The sequence below is a fragment of the Macaca fascicularis genome, chromosome 19, assembly GCF_037993035.2.
Source record: "Macaca fascicularis isolate 582-1 chromosome 19, T2T-MFA8v1.1".
Taxonomy (NCBI): Eukaryota; Metazoa; Chordata; class Mammalia; order Primates; family Cercopithecidae; genus Macaca; species Macaca fascicularis.
The window spans coordinates 53,058,681-53,081,599 of record NC_088393.1 but is presented as its reverse complement, the minus strand read 5'-3'; the positions used below and the strand labels follow the sequence as shown (position 1 = coordinate 53,081,599).

At 50.7% G+C, this 22,919-nt stretch overlaps 2 protein-coding genes across 21 annotated transcripts in view; both read right to left on the bottom strand.

Moving 5' to 3' along the window:
• The window catches only part of CLASRP (CLK4 associating serine/arginine rich protein), a 32,311-nt gene extending 31,300 nt beyond the window's left edge, over positions 1 to 1,011 (bottom strand). For all 19 annotated transcript variants that reach the window (XR_010583393.2, XR_012427686.1, XR_012427688.1 and 16 more), the window contains exon 1: positions 959 to 1,011. The gene's annotated coding sequence lies outside the window, so the exon portion shown is untranslated. The remainder of the gene's footprint in view (positions 1 to 958) is intronic.
• A 1,459-nt stretch (positions 1,012 to 2,470) lies between these two features.
• Positions 2,471 to 22,919, bottom strand: part of RELB (RELB proto-oncogene, NF-kB subunit) — a 42,425-nt gene continuing 21,976 nt past the window's right edge. Inside the window, exons 5-11 of one of the 2 annotated variants that reach the window (XM_045380828.3) lie at positions 21,166 to 21,257; positions 20,849 to 20,980; positions 16,938 to 17,042; positions 11,177 to 11,392; positions 9,779 to 9,847; positions 9,562 to 9,639; positions 2,471 to 3,252 (exon numbers count right to left, since the gene is read on the bottom strand). In XM_045380828.3, coding sequence (XP_045236763.1) covers positions 2,873 to 3,252; positions 9,562 to 9,639; positions 9,779 to 9,847; positions 11,177 to 11,392; positions 16,938 to 17,042; positions 20,849 to 20,980; positions 21,166 to 21,257 — 1,072 coding nt within the window. In that variant the 3' untranslated portion in view covers positions 2,471 to 2,872. The remainder of the gene's footprint in view (positions 3,253 to 9,561; positions 9,640 to 9,778; positions 9,848 to 11,176; positions 11,393 to 16,937; positions 17,043 to 20,848; positions 20,981 to 21,165; positions 21,258 to 22,919) is intronic. The other variant, XM_065535629.2, reaches the window with a different exon arrangement.

Below are 22,919 nucleotides of genomic sequence, written 5' to 3'. Positions count from 1 at the left end.
TCAGGGAGCAGAAGTGAAGCTGCAGAACGGTATGCCAGATGTTCAAGTCCATCCCTAACAACTTCGATCTGGCAACTTGGGCATTCTAAAAAACCCTTAGGTGATTCTGAGGTGAGCATCCCTGGGAAAGGGGTGTCCTACATTCCATGCGCTGGAGTCGGGGATGAAAGTTTTGAAACATCAGTAGGGTCAGTAGTTTGAAGTAGGGTCAGACGGCAAACCCTGAGCACCTAAGGCTGGAGCTCAAGAGAAAGAGAAGAGCTGAAAAGGCTCCCACTAGGGGCCATGCGTGGGTATGAGTCTGGGTGCTAGAGGGATAAGGAAGGTAAGGATGAAGGCAGGTGGAGGAAATCGGAGAAAGCCTTTAAGGGAACAGTGCAGTTGCATGAAGGTGGAGGTCGAGGACAGGTGAAGGGCGTGGCGGAAAATGAAGATGCTAGAGGGAGTAGGAACACGGGAAGAGAGTGTTGCAAGGAGACCAGAGTGAAGTTGAGGTCTAAAGATGGGATCTAGATGGCAGGGTGTGGAGAGTACCCAAGGAAAAAGAGGGTAGAGCTTGAGAGAGGCGGAGTTGGCTGACGGGAGGGCGTGGGCTGAGCTTGGGGGCAGGGCTTGTGGGAAAGGGAGGAGACCGAAGGTTTGGACAGGGCTTGTGGATCGCGTCGCGGCCTGAGGATTTGGGCTGGATTGTTTTTTTTGGGTTTTTTTTTGACATGGGGGCGGGGACTGTGATAAGCTGTTGGCCGAAGGCCGAGTCCGACGCGGCAACTTCTGGCCCACAGCCGGGGCACGGGCGCGGCCTGAGGCCCGTCAGGCCGAATGGGGTGAGGGACGAGCGATCCTCGGGGCCGGGACGCAGCAGAAGCCTACAGCAGTATGGGAAAAGCCTAAGGAAAGGGAGAAGCTGGGCTGACGCCTGCCCGAAAACCGGGAGGTCGAGCCCGCCGCCTGCACTCACCGGCTGGTCTCCGCCTCCCAAAGCTGCGCTCGCGCGCTGCCCGCACAGGAAGCGGAAATGAAAGGCCGCGCTAGGGAGAGGGGGCGGAGCGTGGTGGAGCTCTGCACAGCGCAGTTCCGCCGACGTGAGGGGCGGGTCCTAGGGTTGAGAGGGGCGGGGTCAGAGGAAGAAGCGGTAGAACCGAGAAGGGAAGAGCTTGGATGCTTTATCTTTTTTAATTTTATTTATTTATTTTTATTTTTATTTATTTTTTTTTTGGATTGCAAAAATTTATTAAAATTGGAGACACTGTTTTAATCTTCTTGTGCCATGAGACTCCATCAGGCTGTCTACAAAGACCATTGGGAGGCTGAGGATCACTTGAGCCCAGACGTCTGAGGCTGTAGTAAGCTTCAGAGGGCCACTGCACTCCAGCTTGGGTGAGGAAAGACCCTGTCTTTCAAGCGGTAAGCTGCATGCTTGCTTGCTGTGGTCATTAAAAACCCTAGTTTAGGATAACAGGTCTGCCTGTTTGAAGATGAAAAATAATCCCATTTAAAATTTGCCCTACTCCATTTCCTTTTCAGTCACATTTCAACTTTTAAACAGCTAATCACTCCCATCTACAGATTAAGATGTATATGCCACTAAAACCTTTTGCCACCTTAAAAATTTCCTTGAGGCCGGGCGCGGTGGCTCAAGCCTGTAATCCCAGCACTTTGGGAGGCCGAGACGAGTGGATCACGAGGTCAGGAGATCGAGACCATCCTGGCAAACACGGTGAAACCCCGTCTCTACTAAAAAATACAAAAAAACTAGCTGGGCGAGGTGGCGGGCGCCTGTAGTCCCAGCTACTCGGGAGGCTGAGGCAGGAGAATGGCGTAAACCCGGGAGGCGGAGCTTGCAGTGAGCTGAGATCCAGCCACTGCACTCCAGCCTGGGCGACAGAGCCAGACTCCATCTCAAAAAAAAAAAAAAATTTCCTTGAAAGTTTAAACTAACCTGCATTTCTTCAAGCATGAAATCTGAGTCCTGAAATTAAGGGACAATACACAGTAAGACAACTTGCATACAATTAAGGGTAACCCAAAATCTCCAAACACTATAGAATGACTATATTCCCCTTTTCAGGGCATAAACTAGAATGTTACAGCCATCTTTTTATCTTTTTTATTTTATTTTATTTTTTTTTCTGAGACGGAGTCTGTCTTTGTCGCCCAGGCTAGAGTGGCGCGATCTAGGCTCACTGCAACCTTTGCCTCCTGGGTTCAAGCAATTCTCCCACCTCAGCCTCCCGAGTAGCTGGGACTACAGGCATGCGCCACCATGCCCGGCTAATTTTTGTATTTTTTGTAGAGACTAGGTTTCGTCTTTTTGCCCAGGCTGATCTCAAACTCGTGAGCTCAAGCGATCCTCCCGCCTTGGCCTCCCAAAGTGCTGGGATGACAGGCCTGAGCCCCCAGCCAGGAGGCTTTCTTTGCTACGTAAGGAACTAGGGCGTTTCCCAAGCGCAGAATAGACGAAACTCCCGAGGCTCAAAAACTCATCTTTATTGGGAAGACTCTGAACAACCAACCTACCCCCCACCTTCAAGTCTGGGGAGGAAGGGCCGGGCATCTGCCCCCTCCTCCCATATGTACAATCTTTTCCGAATCCTACTGGAGAAGGTTCCCCCACATGTGGTGACAGAGGCAGCTTTAACAAGCTAGTGCTCGGGAGCCATGTCCCTTTTCCTCTCCGGACTCAGTTTCCTCATCTGCAAAATGGGCTCAAGGGGAAACCCGTGCAACGGAGCTTCTCGCCAAGGCTTGAATATGTCCATTTCAGAAGCATGAGGAAGGGCCAAGGGGATGGGGGTGCTAGACATCCTGGTTGGGATTGCACAGCTCCTCCACCTCCCTCCCCACCCAGTGCCCCTCCTCTGGCATCGCGGGGCTACGTGGCTTCAGGCCCGGGGGATAGGAGGCCGCCCCCAAAGGCCGCCTCGCGGTACTGATTGGGGAACATGTTGCTGCCCACGAGGCTGGCGGTGCCTCCATCCCCGGGGCCCGGGGCCTGGTACGAGTCCAGCGTCAGCGGTTCAGGGCCAGGGGGCTCCCCAACCACGGCTCCGGCACTGCACACAACAGCGCTAGCATGTGGTGGTGCCGGGGGCAGCAGGTCCAGCATGGTGAAGAGTGTGGGGGCCGTAGGGTCGTAGGCAAAGCCATCATCCAGGAGGTCAGGCCCGCCAGGGGGCTCCAGGCCGGGCAGGGACACGGTGCCAGAGAAGAAGTCAGGGTCTGGCAGCAGGGCTGACGGCGGGAGGAACGGGCCTACGGGGATGAAGACAGAGAAGTGTAGTGTGATTTAGGGCCAACTTCTGACCAGGCCCTAATTCAAATGCCCCACTTCCTGCAAAATGTGATATCAAGGTGGCCTTTTTTTTTTTTTTTTGAGATGGAATCTCATTCTGTCGCCCAGGCTGGAAGGCAGTCGTGTACTCTTGGCTCACCGCAACCTCTTCCTCCCTGGTTCAAGTCGATTCCCCTGCTTCAGTCTCCCGAGTAGCTGGAACTACAGGCACGTGCCACGCCCAGCTAATTATTCTTTTTAGTAGAGATGGGGTTTCATCACGTTTGCCAGGCTGGTCTCGAACTCCTGACCTCAGGTGATCCACCTGCCTCAGCCTCCCAAAGTGCTGGGATTACAGGTATGAGCCACCAAGCCTGGCCTTAAGGTGCCATCTTAATCCCAAGGAGAATCCATGTGGGACTATCACCATTCTCAGATAATAACTAAATTGAAGGCCAAGAATGTAGCCTTTTGGCATGGTGGTTCACACCTGTAATCCCAACACAACATAGCAGACCCTGTCTCTACGAAAAAATTATTTAAAAGTTAGCTGGGTGTGGTGGTGCACGCCTGTAGTCCCAGCTACTTGGCAGGCTGAGGCAGAAGGATTGCTTGAGCCCAGTTTGAGGCTGCAGGGAAGTATGATTACATCACTGCACTCCAGCCTGGGCAACAGAGCAAGACCTTGTCTCTAAAAGTAGTGATAATAAGAAGTAAACTAAGGCACTGAGGGCACTGAGGGAAAGTCAGTGGAAGGCTCACACAACTGTTGTGGAACTAGCATGTGAAACCATGCTCCTACACAGCTGTGGAGAGTTTTCCCTGAGAGTGAGGAAGGAGAAGAGGTTCCAAAGCCCCCCAACATACAGAGACAACCCAAAAAGTGAAATCTCCAGACCATGGGAGACACAAGTTGGGAAGTCACCAGTCCCAAAATTGTCAGAAAAAATAAATGTCGGCCGGGCGTGGTGGCTCAAGCCTGTAATCCCAGCACTTTGGGAGGCCGAGACGGGCGGATCACGAGGTCAGGAGATTGAGACCATCCTGGCTAACAAGGTGAAACCCCATCTCTACTAAAAAATACAAAAAACTAGCCTGGCGAGGTGGCGGACGTCTGTAGTCCCAGCTACTCGGGAGGCTGACGCAGGAGAATGGCATAAACCCGGGAGGCGGAGCTTGCAGTGAGCTGAGATCCAGCCACTGCACTCCAGCCTGGGCGACAGAGCGAGACTCCGTCTCAAAAAAAAAAAAAAAAGAAAAAAAAAATGTCATTCTTAGGCATAATGAGGACTTAAGAAAAAATAACAATCAAATCAAAAAGTTTCATTATAAGAGGGATTCTCTGGCCAGGCATGGTGGCTCACACCTGTAATCCCAGCACTTTGGTGGGCCGAGGCAGGCAGATTACCTAAGGTCAGAAGTTCAAGATCAGCCTGGCCAACATGGCAAAACCCTGGCTCTCCCAAAAATACAAAAATTAATTGGGCGTGGTGGTAGGCGCCTATAATCCCAGCTACTCGGGAGACTGAGGCAGGAGAATCACTTGAACCTGGGAGGCGGATGTTGCAGTGAGCCGAGATTGCGCCACTGCACTCCAGCCTAGGCAACAGAGCAAGACTGTCTCAAAAAAAAAAAAGAGGGACTCTCTTTTTGGAACAAGACAAACCTTAGAGATACAAGGCTACTGGGACTCTTTTCTAGCCTTCCTTGCAGCCTGATGCGATCATGTGACTAAGTTCTGCTAACTGGAATGTGGGCATAATGGCTGGAGTTACAACAGCCATCTTGCACCATGAGATGGCAAACTGAAAATAACAGAAGCCTGGGTCTCTCGATGATCATGCAGTTACCAGACCATCCCTGGAACACACCTACAGACTGTTTTTTGTTTCTTGTTTTTGCCTTGTCACCAGACTGGAGCACAGTGGCACCATCTTGGCTCACTGCAACCTCCACCTTTTGGGTTCATATGATTCTCCTGCCTCAGCCTCCCGAGTAGCTGGGACTACAGGCATGTGCCACCACACCCAGCTAACTTTTGTGTTTTTAGTAGAGATGGAGTTTCACCACGTTGGCCAGGATGGTCTCTCTCCCTTGACCTCGTGATCTACCTGCCTTGGCGTCCCAATATGCTGGGATTACAGCTGTAAGCCACAGTGCCAGGCATGTTTTTTGTTGTTGTTGTTTTGAGAAGGGTCCCGTTCTGTCGCTCAGGCTAAAGTGCAGTGATGCAATCTTGGCTCCCTGCAACCTCCACCTCCTGGGTTCAAGTGATTCTCCTGCCTCAGCCTCTTGAGTAGCTGGGACTACAGATGTGCACCACCACACTTGGCTAATTTTTGTATTTTTAGTAGAAACAGAGTTTTACCATATTGGCCAGGCTGGTCTCAAACTCCTGGCCTGAAGCAGTCCACCCACCTTAGCGTCCCAAAGTGCTGAGATTATAGGCATGGGCCACTTTCAGTCCCTATGGACTATTTATGTGAGACAAGAAATAACGTTCCATCCTGTTGAAGCCCCTGTTATTTTGGGTTTTGCTGTAAATGCAGTTAAATGTGATCACAGGTTGGGTGCAGTGGCTCATGCCTGTAATCCCAGCATTTTGGGAGGCTGAGACAAGCAGATCACTTGAGGTCAGGAGTTCAGGACCAACCTGGCCAACATGGTGAAACCCCGTCTCTACTAAAAATACAAAAATTAGCTGGGCACGGCACCATGTGCCTGTAATCTCAGCTACTCAGGAGGCTGAGGCAGGAGAATCGCTTGAACCCAGGAGGCAGAGGTTGCAGTGAGCCGAGATCACACTATTGCACTCCAACCCGAGCAATAAGAGTGAAACTCCGTCTCAAAAAAAAAAAAAAAAAATGCAAGTTCCTAGGCCGGGCACGGTGGCTCATGCCTGTAATCCCAGCACTTTGGGAGGCCAAGGCAGGCAGATCACAAGGTCAGGAGATCGAGACCATCCCGCCTAACACAGTGAAACCCCGTCTCTACTAAAAATACAAAAAAAGGCCGGGCGCGGTGGCTCAAGCCTGTAATCCCAGCACTTTGGGAGGCCGAGACGGGTGGATCACGAGGTCAGGAGATCGAGACCATCCTGGCTAACACGGTGAAACCCCATCTCTACTAAAAAATACAAAAAACTAGCCGGGCGAGGTGGTGGGCGCCTGTAGTCCCAGCTACTCGGGAGGCTGAGGCAGGAGAATGGCGTAAACCCGGGAGGTGGAGCTTGCAGTGAGCTGAGATCCGGCCACTGCACCCCAGCCTGGGCGACAGAGCAAGACTCCGTCTCAAAAAAAAAAAAAAAAAAAAATTAGCCGGGCGTGGTGGCTCACGCCTGTAATCCCAGCTACTCAGGAGGCTGAGGCAGAAGAATGGCGTGAACCCGTGAGGCAGAGGTTGCAGTGAGCCCATATCACACCACTGCACTACAGCCTGGGCGACAGAGCGAGACTCTGTCTCAAAAAAGAAAAAAAAAAAGAAAAAAAAAAAAGCAAGTTCCTAATATCTCCTGGGCACTAACTCTGCGCCAGCCACCATGATAAATAACCGTACGACATCATCTCACTAAATTCGGGAAAGGACTGTAAGAGACAGGGTCTCCATCTGACAGATGAGTAAAGTAAGGCTCACAGAGGTCACACAAACTAAACTGCTAAACTGTGGGCTCAGATTTCAAACCCAGTCTGATCCCAGAGGCCATACTCCTAACCATTACACTGCAGTGCCTTGGCGGTACTGCTTCCACAAGGGAGGGGTGCTTTAGACCTTGGGAAACTGGGATACTGGGGAAGGTGGATGAATAGGGAAGGGAGTTTAGGAAATGGGAGAGCAAAGATTGGTGAAGTGGGCTAGGATTGGTGGTTGCTAGCGGCAGAGCTATCAGGCATTGGTTACCAGTTGCAGGGCAGGGGGAAGAACAGGTGGAGCTTCAAATCTCCAGGGTGGGACTAGGTCAGGTGGTCCAGGCTCAGCAGTCTGAGTGGTTAGTAGCTGGCTAGGAGCTGGGTACCTTAGCTGGGTGTTGAGGGCTATGTTTTTAGAGTTAGTAGTCAGTGGGTAGAGACTTTTCCTCTTTTCTTTTCTTTTGTTTCTTTTTTTTTTTTTTTTTTTTTTGACACAAGAGTCTCGCTCTGTTGTCCAGGCTGGAGTGCAATGGTGCCATCTTGGCTCACTGCAACCTCCATCTCCCGAGTTCAAGTGATTCTCGTGCCTCAGCCTCCCGAGTAGCTGGTACTACAGGTGTGCGCCACCACACTCAACTAATTTTTGTATTTTTAGTAGAGACGGGGGTTTCACCATGTTGGCCAGGATGGTCTCGAACTCCTGACCTCAGATGATCCGCCCCCCTCAGCCTCCCAAAGTGCTGGGATTACAGACGTGAGCCACCACATCCAGGCATCTTTTCTTTTCTTGTTTTTTTTCACTTATCTTCTTTTCTCTTTTTGAGACGGAGTCTTTCTTTGTTGCCCTGGCTGGAGCTCAGTGGCACAATCTCAGCTCACCACGACCTCTACCTCCTGGATTCAGGCAATTCTCATGCCTCAGCCTCCCAAGCAGCTGGGACCACAGGCATGGGTCACCACGCCCAGCTAATTTTTGCATTTTTAGTAGAGACAGGGTTTCACCATGATGGCCAGGCTGGGCTCGAACTCCTGGCTAGAGATTTGTTTTCTGAGGGCAGCCAGATAGGATTGGGGTTCATGGGAGCTGGAAGCTGGCATGGGAGTTGAAATGAAGGCAGGGGTAGAACAGGCCAGAGACAGGCTCTGAATCTGAGGTTGGCTGGCTTCAACCACCACCCCCATTCATCCATCATCAACTCCCTGCTACCTATGCCATATATATCACCACTCATCTACACAGATGCCCAGGGGCCACCTCCCTGTTCCACCAGAGATCTGCTACTGTGTGACCTCAGGCAAGAGACTTCACCTCTCTGGGCTTCAGTTTCCTCACCTGTAAAACAGGGGACTGACAGCACATACCTCACAGGTTAAGTGAATAAACTCACAGAAAGCACTTAAGTGCCTGTCATACAGTACCCATAAGAAGAAATATATTAAGAACCAGGCGCTGTGGCTCACGCCTGTAATCCCAGCACTTTAGGAGGCTAAGGTCGAAGGATCACCTGAGGTCAGGAGTTCGAAACCAGCCTGGCCAATGTGGCGAAACCCCATCTCTACTAAAAATACAAAAATTAGCCAGGCATGGTGGTGGGCGCCTGTAGTCCCAGCTAATTGGGAGACTGAGGCAGAAGAATCTCTCAAACCTGGGAGGCAGCAGTTGCAGTGAGCCAAGATCACACTACTGCACTCTAGCCTGGGCAACAGAGATTCTGTCTCAAGAGAAAAAAAAAAAAGAAGAAGAAGAAGAAGAAATGTATTAAGAGTCAGGCGCTGTGGCTCATGCCTGTTATCCCAACACTTCGGGAGGCTAAGGCAGGAGAATGGCTTGGGCTCAGGCGTTCAAGACCAGCCTGGGCAACATGGCAATACCCCGTCTCTACAAAAAATACAAAAATTAGTCAAGCATGGTGATGCATGCCTGTAGTCCCAGCTACTCAGGAGGCTGAGGTGGGAGGATCGCTTAAGCCCAGCAGGTTGAAGCTGCAGTGAGCCATGGTTGTACCACTACTCTGGGTGAGAGAGAGACTAAGTCTCAAAAAAAAGAAAAAGAAAAAGAAAAAAGGCCAGGTGTGGTGGCTCATGCCTGTAATCTCAGCACTTTGGGAGGCCAAAGAGGGCAGATCACTTGAGGTCAGGAGTTCAAGACCAGCCTGGCCAATATGGTGAAACCCGTCTCTACTAAAACATGCAAAAATTAGCCGGGCGTGGTGGTGCATGCCTGTAGTCCCAGCTACTCGGGATCCTGAAGCAGGAGAATTGCTTGAACTTGGGAGGCAGAGGTTGCAGTGAGCTGAGATCATGCCACTGTACTGCAGTCTGGGCAACAGAGCGAGACTCCATCTCCAAAAAAAAAAGAAATAGATTAAATTTTAAAACACCACTGACCTAAGTAGGTACTGGGCCTTTTCAAAGGAGTCCCTGAGGCTCTGAGAGGTAGAGCAACTTAACGAAGGTCACATAGCAAGGAAATGGTCCAGAAGAGATCAGAACTTCCATTCTGTCTCCAGAGCCCTCATTCTTTCCACTGGATGTTGCTGGCTAAGTGCTGAGTGACTCGCCTTGTGGCTGCTCTTGGAGGGCGTGAGGAGGCCAGAAAAGCAGGGCTGCCACTTACCCTCTGCCCACCCAGGGGACGGGGGCTTATGTGTAGCCGGGACCCACCTGAGCTGTGGCTGGGCAGGAAGTGGTCCAGGATGGCTGGCTTTTTCTTCCGCCGTTTGCTCTCGATGCCATGGGGGTCTGAGGGAAGGCAGAGATGAGGACCCCTGTTCCCCGACAGCCCTTCCTCCCCAGCCTGGGGGGTGGACAGGGCAGTGGGGTCAGCTGTCCCCGCCCCAGAACCTGGGGATAGAGGTAGAAAAGGGCAGAGGGCACACACCAGAGCTGTTCAGCTCCCCAAGGACGTCGGGCATCCCCCGTTTCCGCTTCTTGTCCACGCCGTAGCTGTCTGTTGAGGAGACACCAGGGACATACAAGGAGAAATTCATCAATAATAATTAATTCCTTTATTTATTTATTTATTTATTTATTTATTTATTTTTAGAGACAGTCTTGCTCTGTTGACCAGGCTGGAGTGCAGTGGCACGATCTCGGCTCACTGCAACCTCTGCCTGCTAGGTTCAAGCAATTCTCCTGCCTCAGCTTCCCAAGTAGCTGGGATTACCGGTGTGTGCCACCACACCCAGCTAATTTTTGTATTTTTTTAGTAGAGATGGGATTTCACTATATGTTGGCCAGTCTGGTCTTGAACTCCTGACCTCAAGTGATCCACCTGCCTTGGCCTCCTGAAGTGTTGGGGATTACAGGTGTGAGCCGTTGTGCCTGGCCTCTATTTTTTTTTTTTTTTTTTTTAAGATGGAGTCTTGGCCGGGCGTGGTGGCAGGTGCCTGTAGTGAGTCTCGCTCTGTCGCCCAAGCTGGAGTGCAATGGCACAATCTTGGCTCACTACAACCTGTGCCTCTCGGGTTCAAGCAATTCTCCTGCCTCAGCCTCCTGAGTAGCTGGGACTACAGGCGCCCACCACCACGCCCGGCTAATTTTTGTATTTTTAGTAGCGACGGGGTTTCGCCGTGTTGGTCAGGGTGGTCTCGAACTCCTGACCTCAGGAGATCCACCTGCCTCAGCCTACACACTGGCCTCTTTGTTGTTCCTGGAGCACCCCAGGCACAATCCAGTCTCAGGACCTTTGCACCTGCTGTTCCAGCTGTTTAAAACACTCTTCCTCAACTCTCACTACTTCCCTAGAAAACTTCCTGCTTAATCATCCTCCTGTCATCAGCTCAGCTGTCCCCTCCTCCAAGAAGCCTTCCCTGATGCCCACAGCTAGGTTAGGTGCCCCCTTTGGGCAATGCGAGCCCTTGAGCACTTTATTCCAGTCCTGCCCACTCTGGTCATCACTGTGTGGGGACAGGCTGTCCCCCATCCTCAGGACTATAAGCCTCATGGGGACACAGCTAGGGGCTCTGTTGGTCACTGCTGTGTCTCTAGCAATACCGAGCACAGGCCCAGGCATGTGCAGGATGCTGAGGGGAGGAAAGATTAAATACTCTCCAATGTCACAGGACGGCTACTATTATTTCCATTTTGCGCAGAAGAATGAGGCTCAGAGAGGCCAAGGTCACACAGCCAGTAAGCAGCAGAGCCGGGATCTGAACACCGTCTTTGTAGCTCTGAGCCTGCATTCTAGTTCCGCCTCTTTCCCCTCCCCACTGGGGTCTCCCCAAGGCCGAAGACCTAGTCTCCGAGGTGTTGGGTCACCCTGGGTTGCTGTAGTTACCATGGTCGCGAGGCAGGTATGTGAAAGGCAATGGCTCGCTGCAGACCCCATCGGTGAGCCGCTGCAGGAAGACGTTGACTGTCACAGGCTCTACAATCTCCAGGTCCTCGTAGGGCGGCGTCTTGAACACAATGGCAATCTGGCGGTGCACGTCCGCCTGGGAGAAGTCAGCCCGACCTTCCCAGGAGGCCCTGCTGAACACCACTGATATGTCCTCTGGCAGGAAACGGGGGACATCAGCTAAGCCAGGACATCTGGGCCACTGTGCTCCCAACTTGCCCAGCCTCCCCCAAAATCAAGACTAATATTCTTTTTTTTTTTTTTTTTTTTTGAGAGTCTTGCTCTGTCGCCAAGGCTGGAGTGCAATGGCGTGATCTCGGCTCACTGCAACCTCTGCCTCCCAGGTTCAAGAGATTCTCCTGCCTCAGCCTCCCGAGTAGCTGGGATTACAGGCGCCCGCCACCATGCCTGGCTAATTTTTTTTTTTTTTTTTTTTTTTTTTTTTTTTGAGACGGAGTCTCGCTGTGTCTCCCAGGCTGGAGTGCAGTGGCGTGATCTCGGCTCACTGCAAGCTCCGCCTCCCGGGTTCACGCCATTCTCCGGCCTCAGCCTCCCAAGTGGCTGAGACTACAGGCGCCCGCCACCACGCCCGGCTAGTTTTTTGTATTTTTAGTAGAGACGGGGTTTCACCATGTTAGCCAGGATAGTCTCGATCTCCTGACCTCGTGATCCACCTGCCTCGGCCTCCCAAAGTGCTGGGATTACAGGCTTGAACCACCGCGCCTGGCCTATTTTTTTTTTTTTTTTTTTTTTGAGATGGAGTCTCGCTCTGTCGCCCAGGTTGGAGTGCAGTGGTGCGATCTCGGCTCACTGCAGGCTCCGCCTCTGGGGTTCACACCATTCATTCTCCCGCCTCAGCCTCCTGAGTAGCTGGGACTACAGGTGCCTGCCACCATGCCAGGCTAATTTTTTGTATTTTTAGTAGAGACAGGGTTTCACCATGTTAGCCAGGATGGTTGCTATCTCCTGACCTCGTGATCCACCTGCCTTGGCCTCCCAAAGTGCTGGGATTACAGGTGTGAGCCACCACATCCCACCAATTGTTTGTATTTTTAGTAGAAACGGGGTTTCACCATGTTGGCCAGGCTGGTCTCGAACTCCTGACCTTAGGTGATCCACCCACCTCGGCCTCCCAAAGTTCTGGGATTACAGGCGTGAGCCACCGCGACCGGCCTTGTTTTTTTTTTTTGTTTTTGTTTTTGTTTTTTTGAGACAGGGTATTGCTCTGTTACCCAGGCTGGAGTGCAATGGCATGATCTTGGTTCACTGGAACCTCTGCCTCTGGGCCTTGAGATCTTCCTACCTCAGCCTCCCAAGTAGCTAGGATTACAGGCATGCACCACCACACCCGGCTGATTTTTTTTTGTATTTTTTGTAGAAAAGGGGTTTTGCCATGTTGCCCAGGCTGGTCTCAAACTCCTGGATACAAGCAATCCTCCCACTTTGGCCTCCCACAGTGCTGGGATAACAGGAGTGAGCCACCATGCCTGGCCTCTAATATTCCTAAAAATAAAACTAATCACCAGGCACGGTGGCTCATGCCTATAATCCAGGTGTTTTGGAAGGCCAAGGCGGTGGATCACTTGAGGTCAGCAGTTCGAGACTAGCCTGACCAACGTGGTAAAACCCCATCTCTACTAAAAATACAAAATTAAGCTGGACGTGGTGGCTCACACCTGTAATCCCAGCACATTGGGAGGCCTAGGAGGGTGGATCACCTGAGGTCAGAAGTTCAAGGCCAGGCTGACCAACATGGTGAAACCCTGTGTCTCCTAAAAATACAAAAATTAGCCGAGTGTGGTGGTGTGCACCTGTAATACCAGCTACTCAGGAGGCTGAGGCAGGAGAATCACTTGAACCCAGGAGGCAGAGGTTTCAGTGAGCTGAGATCACACCACTGTACTCCAGCCTGGGTGACAGAGTAAGACTCCGTCTCAAAAAAAAAAAAAAAAAATTAGCCAGGTGTGGTAGCACACACCTGTAGTCCCAGCTACTTGGGAAGCTGAGGCAGGAGAATCACTTGAATCAAGGAGGGAGAGGTTGCAGTGAGCTGAGATTTCTTCATTGCACTCCAGCGTGGGCAACAAGAGCGAAACTCCATCTCAAAAAAAAAAAAAAAACGAATCATAGTGGCAGCTAACTTTCTACTGAGCACCTATTATGTGCCAGTCACTTTGTTTGCTTGTTTTTGAGACGGAGTCTCACCCTGTCACCCAGGCTGGAGTGCAGTGGCGCGATCTCAGCTCACTGCAAGCTCTGTCTCCTGGGTTCACACCATTCTCTTGCTTCAGCCTCCCAAGTAGCTGGGACTACAAGCGCCCGCCACCACGCCTGGCTAATGTTTTGTATTTTTAGTAGAGACAGGGTTTCACCGTGTTAGCCAGAATGGGCCGATCTCCTGACCTCATGATCCGCCTGCCTCGGCCTCTCAAAGTGCTGGGATTACAGGCGTGAGCCACTGCGCCCGGTTTTTTTGTTTTGTTTTGTTTTGTTTTGATATGGAGTTTCACTCTTGTTGCCCAAGCTGTAGTGCAGTGGCACGATCTCGGCCTCCCGGGTTCAAGCAATTCTCCTGCCTTAGCCTCCCAAGTAGCTGGGATTATAGGCATATGCCACCACGCTTGGCTATTTTTGTTTTTTTGTTTGTGTGTTTTTGAGACAGAGTCTTACTCTGTCTCCAGGCTGGAGTGCAGTGGCTTGATCTCGGCTCACTGCAACCTCTGACTCCCTGGTTCAAGCAATTCTCCTGCCTCAGTCTCCTGAGTAGCTGGGATTATAGGCATGCACAACCATGCCCAGCTAATGTTTGTATTTTTAATAGAGACGGGGTTTCACCACGTTGGCCAGGATGGTCTCAATCTCCTGACCTCGTGATTTGCCCACCTTGATCTCCCAAAGTGCTGGGATTACAGGTGTAAGCCACCGCACCTGGCCTTGTTTTATGTATTTTTATATGTATTATCTCATTTAATCCTTATAACAACTTAAGAGGTAGGTAGAATTACTATCCCCCTCAAGTCCAGGGATCCTCAAGGTCACCCTCAGGTTGTTCAGTAAGAGGACTCAGAGGACAGCATACAGTCGTACTCACAGCTATGATCTGTTATGGCAAAAGGATACCAGGCATAGTCAGCAGAGAAAAAAGGTGCCTGGCCAGGCGTAGTGGCCCACACCTGTAATCCCAGCCTTTTGGGAGGCTGAGGCTGGCAGATCACTTGAGGCCAGGAGTTCAAGACCAGACTGGCCAACACAGCAAGACCTTGTCTCAACAAGAAAATTAAAAAATTAGCCGAGCACCATGGCGCACGCCTGTGGTCCCAGCTATTCAAAAGGCTGAGGTGGGAGAATCACTTGAGCCTGGGAGGTCGAGGCTGCAGTGAGCCATGATCGCACCACTGTACTCCAGCCTGGGTGACAGATGGAGAGCCTGGTTCTAAAAAAAAAAGGAAACTGAGGCTTGAAAGTGTTGAGATGTCACACAACTGGTAGCGGAAGAGTCAGGATTCATGATGGTATTCTGCCTGCTATTTATTTTTCTTGTCTTACTGCATTGCCTGTCATCACAGTAACTCTATGTACTGAGGCTTTATATGTGTCAGGTATATATAGATTGCCTCTAAGTCACACAACAACTCTATGAAGAAGGTACTATTAGGTACCTTATTATATAAAGAAGAAAATGAAGGCACAGAGAGGTAAAGTCACTTGTCCACGGTCACACAGCCAGCAAGTGTTAGAGCCAAGATGGGAACCCAGGAAGGCTAGAATGCTTCACTACCAACTCTGTTATAACTTGGGGAAGTTACTAGATAACTCTGGAACCAGTTTCTTCACTTTATTTTATTTTATTTTGAGACAGAGTCTCGCTCCATTGCCCAGGCTGCAGTGCAGTGGCACCATCATAGCTCACTGTAACCTCCAACTCCTGCACTTAAGCAATCCTCCTACCTCAGCCTCCCAGGTAGCTGGGACTATAAGCACATGCCCCAACATGCCTGGCTATTTTATTTTACTTTATTTTATTTTATTTTATTTTTTGAGACAGAATCTCACTGTGTTGCCCAGGCTGGAGTGCAATGGCATGATCTCGGCTTACTGCAACCTCTGTCTCCCAGGTTCAAGTGATTGTCGTGCCTCAGCCTCCCAAGTAGCTGGAATTACAGGTGTGCACCACCACACCTAGCTAATTTTTATATTTTTAGTAGAGACAGGGTTTCACCATGTTGGCCATGCTGGTTTTGAACTCCTGACCATAAGTGAGCCACCCACCTTGGCCTCCCAAAGTATTAGGATTACAGGTGTGAGCCACCATGGCCGGCCTAATGCCTGACTATTTTTTAATTAAAATAAAAAGAATTTTTTTTTTTTTTTTTTTTTTTTTTTTTTTTTTGTAGAGACAGGGGCTTGCTATGTTGCCCAGACTGGACTCAAACTCCTGGCCTCAAGTGATCCTCCCTGCTCAGTCTCCCAAAGCGCTAGGATTACAGGCATGAGAGACATGCCCAGCCAGTTTGTTTTTGGTTTTGATTTTTTGAGACAGGGTCTGTCTCTGTCACCCTGGCTGGAGAGCAGTGGTGCAATCTTGGCTCACTGCAGCCTCTGCCTCCCAGGCTCAAGTAATCCTCCCACCTTAGCCTCCCAAGTAGCTAGGACTACAGGTGCACACCACCACACCTGCTAAATTTTTTATTTTTTGTAGAGACGGGTTTTCACCATGTTGCCCAGGCTGGTCTCGAACTCCTGAGCTCAAGTGATCTGCCCGCCTCAGCCTCCAAAAGTGTGCTAGGATTACAGGCATGAGCTGCTGTGCCCAGCTGTTTTCTTTTTTGTTTGTTTGTTTGTTTTGAGATGGAACTTTGCTCTGTCACCCAGGCTGGAGTGCAGTGGCATGATCTTGACTCACTGCAACCTATGCATCCCAGGTTCATGCGATTCTCCCGTCTCAGCCTCCCGAGTAGCTGGGATTACAGGTGTGAGTCACCACGCCCAGCTCATTTTTGTGTTTTTTAGTAGAGATGGGGTTTCACCATGTTGGCCAGGCTGGTCTCGAACTCCTGACCTCAGGTGATCCGCCCACCTTGGCCTCCCAAAGTGCTGGGACTGCATGCATGACCCACTGCGCCCAGCCCTAATTTCTGTATTTTTAGTAGATACGGGTTTTCACCATGTTGCCCAGGCTGGTCTTGAACTCCAGAGCTCAAGTGATCCGCCTGCCTCAGCCTCCCAAAGTGCTGGGATTACAGGCTTGAGCCACAGTGACCAGCTATCTTTTTTTTAAAAAAGCCTGTTTGAGGAAGGGTCATTTGAACAGATGTGAATGAAGTGGAGTTACTTCTTCTGTCCTCTGTTTGCTTTACCCATAGCCCTTATCACAACCACCATAAACCGTTCATTTATGCAATTCCACCCTTAACATCAGAGTCCTCTGGACATGTCGTGAGCTCTGTGATGGCACCGCCTAGCACGCAGCATGGGTCACCACAGATGAGCCTCCGTCTTCCTACGCAGATGGGTGAGCAGGCGACTCAGGGAGTTAATGAACCCATCAGCTGTATCTGACTGCAAAGACAGCATTCTGGACCCTTGCACTCTGGTGCCCTGGTTAACCAGCTCTTTCGCATCCATTCACCCGGGCTCCCTGGCTACGCCTCCAAGTTGCCAGACCCCGCGCTACCCGAGCTTGCTGCCCCAGGCCCCTCACCTTTCTGCACCTTGTCGCATAGCAAGTAGAGCTCCTCGCCACCCGTGCACGGCCCGCTTTCCTTGTTAATTCGGCAAATCCGCAGCTCTGACGTGTTTGTGGATTCTGGGAAGGAGAGAGAGGAAAAAGTGTATTTAAAAAAAAAAAAAAAAAAAAAAAAACCCAAGAATTCAGTCACCGAGGGGCCGAGGAGGGAGGATGGTTTGAGCCCAGGAGTTCCAGACCAGCCTGGGTAACATGGTGAGACTCTAGCTCTACAAAAAGTTTTTTTTTGTTTTTTTTTTTTTGTTTTTTGTTTTTGAGACAGAGTCTCGCTCTGTCGCCCAGGCTGGAGTGCAGTGGCCGGATCTCGGCTCACTGCAAGCTCCACCTCCCGGATTTACGCCATTCTCCTGCCTCAGCCTCCTGAGTAGCTGGGACTACAGGCGCCCGCCACCTCGCCCGGCTAGTTTTTTGTATTTTTTAGTAGAGACGGGGTTTCACTGTGTTAGCCAGGATGGTCTCGATCTCCTGAACTCGTGATCCGCCCGTCTCGGCCTCCCAAAGTGCTGGGATTACAGGCTTGAGCCACCGCGCCCGGCCGTTTTTTTGTATTTTTTAGTAGAGACGGGGTTTCACTGTGTTAGCCAGGATGGTCTCGATCTCCTGAACTCGTGATCCGCCCGTCTCGGCCTCCCAAAGTGCTGGGATTACAGGCTTGAGCCACCGCGCCCGGCCCAAAAAGTTTTAAAAATAAAACTTAGCCAGATATGGTGGCACATGCCTGTAGTCTCAGCTACTTGTCAGGTTGAACTGGGAGGATCACTTAAGTCCAGAAGTTCAGGCTGCAATAAGCTATGACTGCACCACTGCATGACTGCCTAGGCAACAGAGTGAGACCCTATCTCTAAAAAAAACATAATAATAAAAATAATTTTTAAAAAATGTTTAAGGGAGACCTTCAGACCTCAGGGAGAGTTGATGGGGTCCCAGGTCAGAGAAGGTTCCTTGAGGAGAGTTTGATAGACTGTAATCTTGTAGTGGACACCTGTTGTTTTCCCCATCTAATCTAGTAGTCCTGGCCCCTCTTCTTCTAACAGCCTCCAATTTTCCCTCAAGGGACCACCCCTCATCTTCATAATTGGGATTGGGCAGGGCTGAGCCCACTTCCTAGCTCAGCAGTAATTGATCACGTGCCCCAGAGCTGGCCAATCAGAGCAGTGCGTCCCTCTGGCCAAAGCTGATTGGTGAAAAAGGAGCAAATGACCAAAACCAGGCCAATGAGAGATAGACCTGAGGCTTGAAGCAAAGCTATTAGGTAAGAGAAGCTAAAAGCAGCCTTGGGAGTGGGGAAGAGGTGCCAGGCAGGTAGGATATAAGCCTGGATTCTAACTTGGAGGAAGAACAGCTGAAAGACAGACAGATCTCTAATGACATCAGTGAGGTCCTGGATGCAGCCAGACCTGAAGCACTATGCTACATCTGCATTTTTCTCGTTAATAGAACAAATTATTCTCTTTTTTTTACCCCTTAAGCCTATTTAAGTTGAGATTCTATCACTTGCATCCATAAATGCCCTGACTGAATTAATATCCCATTTTGATGATTACAGCAGCCACTACGGGTTGGCTAAAACCTACCAGTTATTCCCAATCCCCTCTTCTATGCCTGTACCCCTCTATAGAGGTTGAAAAATCTAAGCACTTGCTTTCCCAGACCACCCTGAAACTAGGAGTGGCCATGGGACCAAGCTCTGGCCACTGAGAAATAAGCAGAAGTCTACCAGGGTAATTCTGTGGAATATAATGCACTCTTTCAGAAAGGGAGAGAGACTATTACTTATGCTGTCTCTTCCCTTGGGCTGCCTGGTATAGTTGTACAGGTTGTTCATTCTACAATACTAGAAGACCCCCTTTTTTTTTTTTCCCCCCAAGACGTAGTCTCGCTCTTTCACCCAGGCTGGAGTGCAGTGGTGCGATCTCGGCTCACTGCAAGCTCTGCCTCCCGGGTTCACGCCATTCTCCTGCCTCAGCCTCCCGAGTAGCTGGGACTACAGGTGCCCGCCACCATGCCCAGCTAATTTTTTGCATTTTTAAAATTTTTTTTTTAATTTTTAATTTTTTTTTTTTTTTTTTTTGAGACGGAGTCTCGCTCTGTCGCCCAGGCTGGAGTGCAGTGGCGTGATCTCAGCTCACTGCAAGCTCTGCCTCCCGGGTTTACGCCATTCTCCTGCCTCAGCCTCCCGAGTAGCTGGGACTACAGGCACCCGCCACCTCGCCCGGCTAGTTTTTTGTGTGTGTGTGTGTGTTTTTTTTTTTTGTATTTTTTAGTAGAGACAGGGTTTCACCGTGTTAGCCAGGATGGTCTCGATCTCCTGACCTCGTGATCCGCCCGGCTCGGCCTCCCAAAGTGCTGGGATTACAGGCTTGAGCCACCACGCCCGGCCAATTTTTTGTATTTTTAATGGAGGCAGGGTTTCACTGTGTTAGCCAGAATGGTCTCCATCTCCTGACCTCGTGATCCGCCGGCCTCGGCCTCCCAAAGTGCTGGGATTACAGGTGTGATCCACTGCACCTGGCCAAGAATTTTTGCATTTTTAGTATGGGGTTTCGCCATGTTGGCCAGACTGGTCTTGAACTCCTGATCCCAGATGATCCTCCTGCCTCGGCCTCCCAAAGTGCTGGGATTACAGGCGTGAGTCACCACACCCAGCCCCCATTTTTCTTTTTTTCTTTTTTTCTTTTTTTTGAGATGGAGTCTCACTCTGTTGCCCAGGCTGGAGTGCAGTGGTGCAATCTAAGCTCACTGCAACCTCTGCCTTCTGGGTAGCTGGGATTATAGGCGTGTGTCACCATGCCCAGCTAATTTTTGCATTTTTAGTAGAGACAGAATTTTACCACATAGGCCAGGCTGGTCTCCTGACCTCAAGTGATCCACCCACCTCAGCCTCCCAAAGTGTTGGGATTACAGTCTTGCTCTGTTGCCCAGGCTGGACTGCAGTGGCATGATCACAGCTCACTGCAGCCTCAACCTCCTGGGCTCAAGCAATCTTCCCACCTCAGCCTCCCAAGTAGCTGGGACTACAGGTGCATGCCACCATGCACAGCTTTTTTTTTTTTTTTTGAGACGGAATCTCACTCTGTTGCTCAGGCTGGAGCGCAGTGACACGATCTCAGCTCACTGCAACCTCCGCCTCCTGAGTTCAAGCAATTCTCCTGCCTCAGCCTTCTGAGTAGCTGGGATTACAGTTGCCTGCCACTGCGCCCAGCTAATTTTTGTATTTTTAGTAGAGACAGGATTTTGGCATGTTGGCCAGGCTGGTCTCAAACTCCTGACTTCTCAGGTAACCTGCCTGCTTCGGCCTCCCAAAGTGCTGGGATTACTGGCATGAGCCACCGTGCCTGACCACCCAGCTAATTTTTTTTCTTTTTTTTGAGACGGAGTCTCGCCCTGTCACCCAGGCTGGAGTGCAGTGGTGCTATCTGGGCTCACTGCAAGCTCTGCCTCCTGGGTTCACGCCATCCTCCTGCCTCAGTCTCCCGGGTAGCTGGGACTATAGGCGCCCGCCACCACGCCAGGCTAATTTTTTGTATTTTTAGTAGAGACGGGGTTTCACCGTGTTAGCCAGGGTGGTCTCGATCTCCTGACCTCTTGATCCGCCCACCTCGGCCTCCCAAAGTGCTGGAATTACAGGCGTGAGCCACCGCGCCCAGCCGCTAATTTTAAATTTTTTTATAGAGACAGGGTTTTGCCAAGTTGCCCAGGCTAGTCTTGAACTCCTGGGCTCAAGCAGTCTTCCCACCTTGACCTCCCAAAGTGTTGGGATTACAGGCGTGAGCCACAGCACCTGAGCCACTCATGCCTCTGTAAGCGGGATATTCTGACACCTGCAGCCAAGGGCAATCCTAACGGCCACAGCACTCTCAACTCACTCTTATCGTAGACGGGCTCGGAAAGCACAGGGTCCATGCGGCGCATCTGTCCCTGCTGGTCCCGATATGAGGCCTGGAAGCAGATCCTCACGACATTCATGTCTACTTCCTGATGGTTCTTCAGGGACCCAGCTGTCGGGGGAGATATGGGGAGGCTGAGGGTGGGAAGTGGAGACCCTCTTTGGGGTACAGGGGAATGGGGAAGGGATGGGGCTAGAGGAGACGGTGCGGCCTGGAGTGGTGAGGGGACCAGGGTGAGCACAGAAGGCAAGGGCTTTGGGAGGACGCATGATGGTCAGGTCAGGCAGGGGGCTCACCATTGTACGGGTCAATGCCCAGTTGAATCTTCCGCTCAATGGCAGCCTCAATCTCCTTCTTCCTCACACACTGGATGCCCAGGTTATTAAAACTGAGGGGATGATGGGGCAGGGAGAGGAGTGCTCGTGAGCAGGCAGGTGTGGCCCTAACCTGCAGGAGGGCTCCGGCAGATGCTGCTGTGGGGCTCAGGCTCTCAGGGGCTGACATCCCAAGCCCAGGGGTCCCAGCATTAGAAAGGGTCTGGGGTTTAAACCTCTTTGAAGGCCAGCGTGGTGGCTCATGCCTGTAATCCCAGCACTTTGGGAGGCCGAGGCAGGAGGATCACGAGGTCAGTAGTTCAAGACCAGCATGGCCAATATGGTGAAACCCTGTCTCTACTAAAAATACAAAAATTAGCTGGCACAGTAGTGCATGCCTGTAATCCCAGCTACTCGGGAGGCTGAGGCGGAAGAATCACTTGAACCCGGGAGGCAGAGGTTGCAGTGAGCTGAGATCGCACCACTGCACTCCAGCCTGGGCAACAGAGATAGACTCCATCTCAAACAATAAAAAAATAAATAGAATAAACCTTTTGGCCAGACACTGTGGCTCACATCTGTAATCCCAGCACTTTGGGAGGCTGAGATGGGCAAATCAGGTCAAGAGACCGACACCATCCTGGCCAACTTGGTGAAACCCTGTCTCTACTAAAAATACAAAAATTAGCTCAGTGTGGTGGCGCGTGCCTGAAATCCCAGCTTCTCAGGACGCTGAGGCAGGAGAATCGCTTGAACCCTGGAGGTGGAGGTTGCAGTGAGCTGAGATCATGCCACTGCACTCCAGCCTGGTGACAGAGCAAGAATCTGTCTCAAAAAATTAAAATAAGTATGTCAAGGATTCTTGAGAAGACCCAGAACATGCCTCATCTTTACCACATGAGAACACTGGCCAACTTCATCTTTAATAAGAAAACCGTGGGGCCAGGTGTGGTGGCTCACGCCTGTCATCTCAGCACCTTCGGAGGCCGAGGCGGGTGGATAACGAGGTCAGGAGTTCCAAACCAGCCTGACCAACATGGTGAAACTAAAAATACAAAAATTAGCCAGGTGTGGCGGCTGGCGCCTGTAATCCCGGCTATTTGGGAGGCTGAGGCAGGAGAATCGCTTGAACCCAGGAGGCAGAGATTGCAATGAACCAAGATCACGCCATTGCACTCCAGCCTGGGGAACAGAGTGAGACTCTGTCAAAAAAAAAAAAAAAAAGAAGGAAAGAAGGAAGGAAGGAAAGAAAGAAAAAAAACCTGCAAATTAAACACCAATGAGATGCCTTTGTTTTGGAGCACTCATCAAAATAGCAAAAATCAAAATGTTTCATAATACCTTGTGCCGGTGAGGTTGTGGAGAATCAGGTGCTCTCACCCATTACTGATGGGAGTGTAAACTGCATAACATGGCAGTATTCATTCATTCCACAAATATTTCCTGAGCACCTACTATGTGCCAGTTACTGTGCTGGACACTGGTAATACAGCAGGGAACGTAAGAGACAAGATCTCTGCTCTCAGAACTGACATTTTCACTCAGTCTAAAAATCACTAAAATTAAATCTTCAGGACTTGAGCGTGAGCAATACTCAGCCCTACCTCTGAAGTGTGTGCTGCCTTTAGGGCTCTGCCCAAAGTCAGCGCAACACAGTGAAGTGTGTCACTATCTTTCTGTCTCTTTGCACTATGAAAAAATGCTGGCTGGGCGCGGTGGCTCAAGCCTGTAATCCC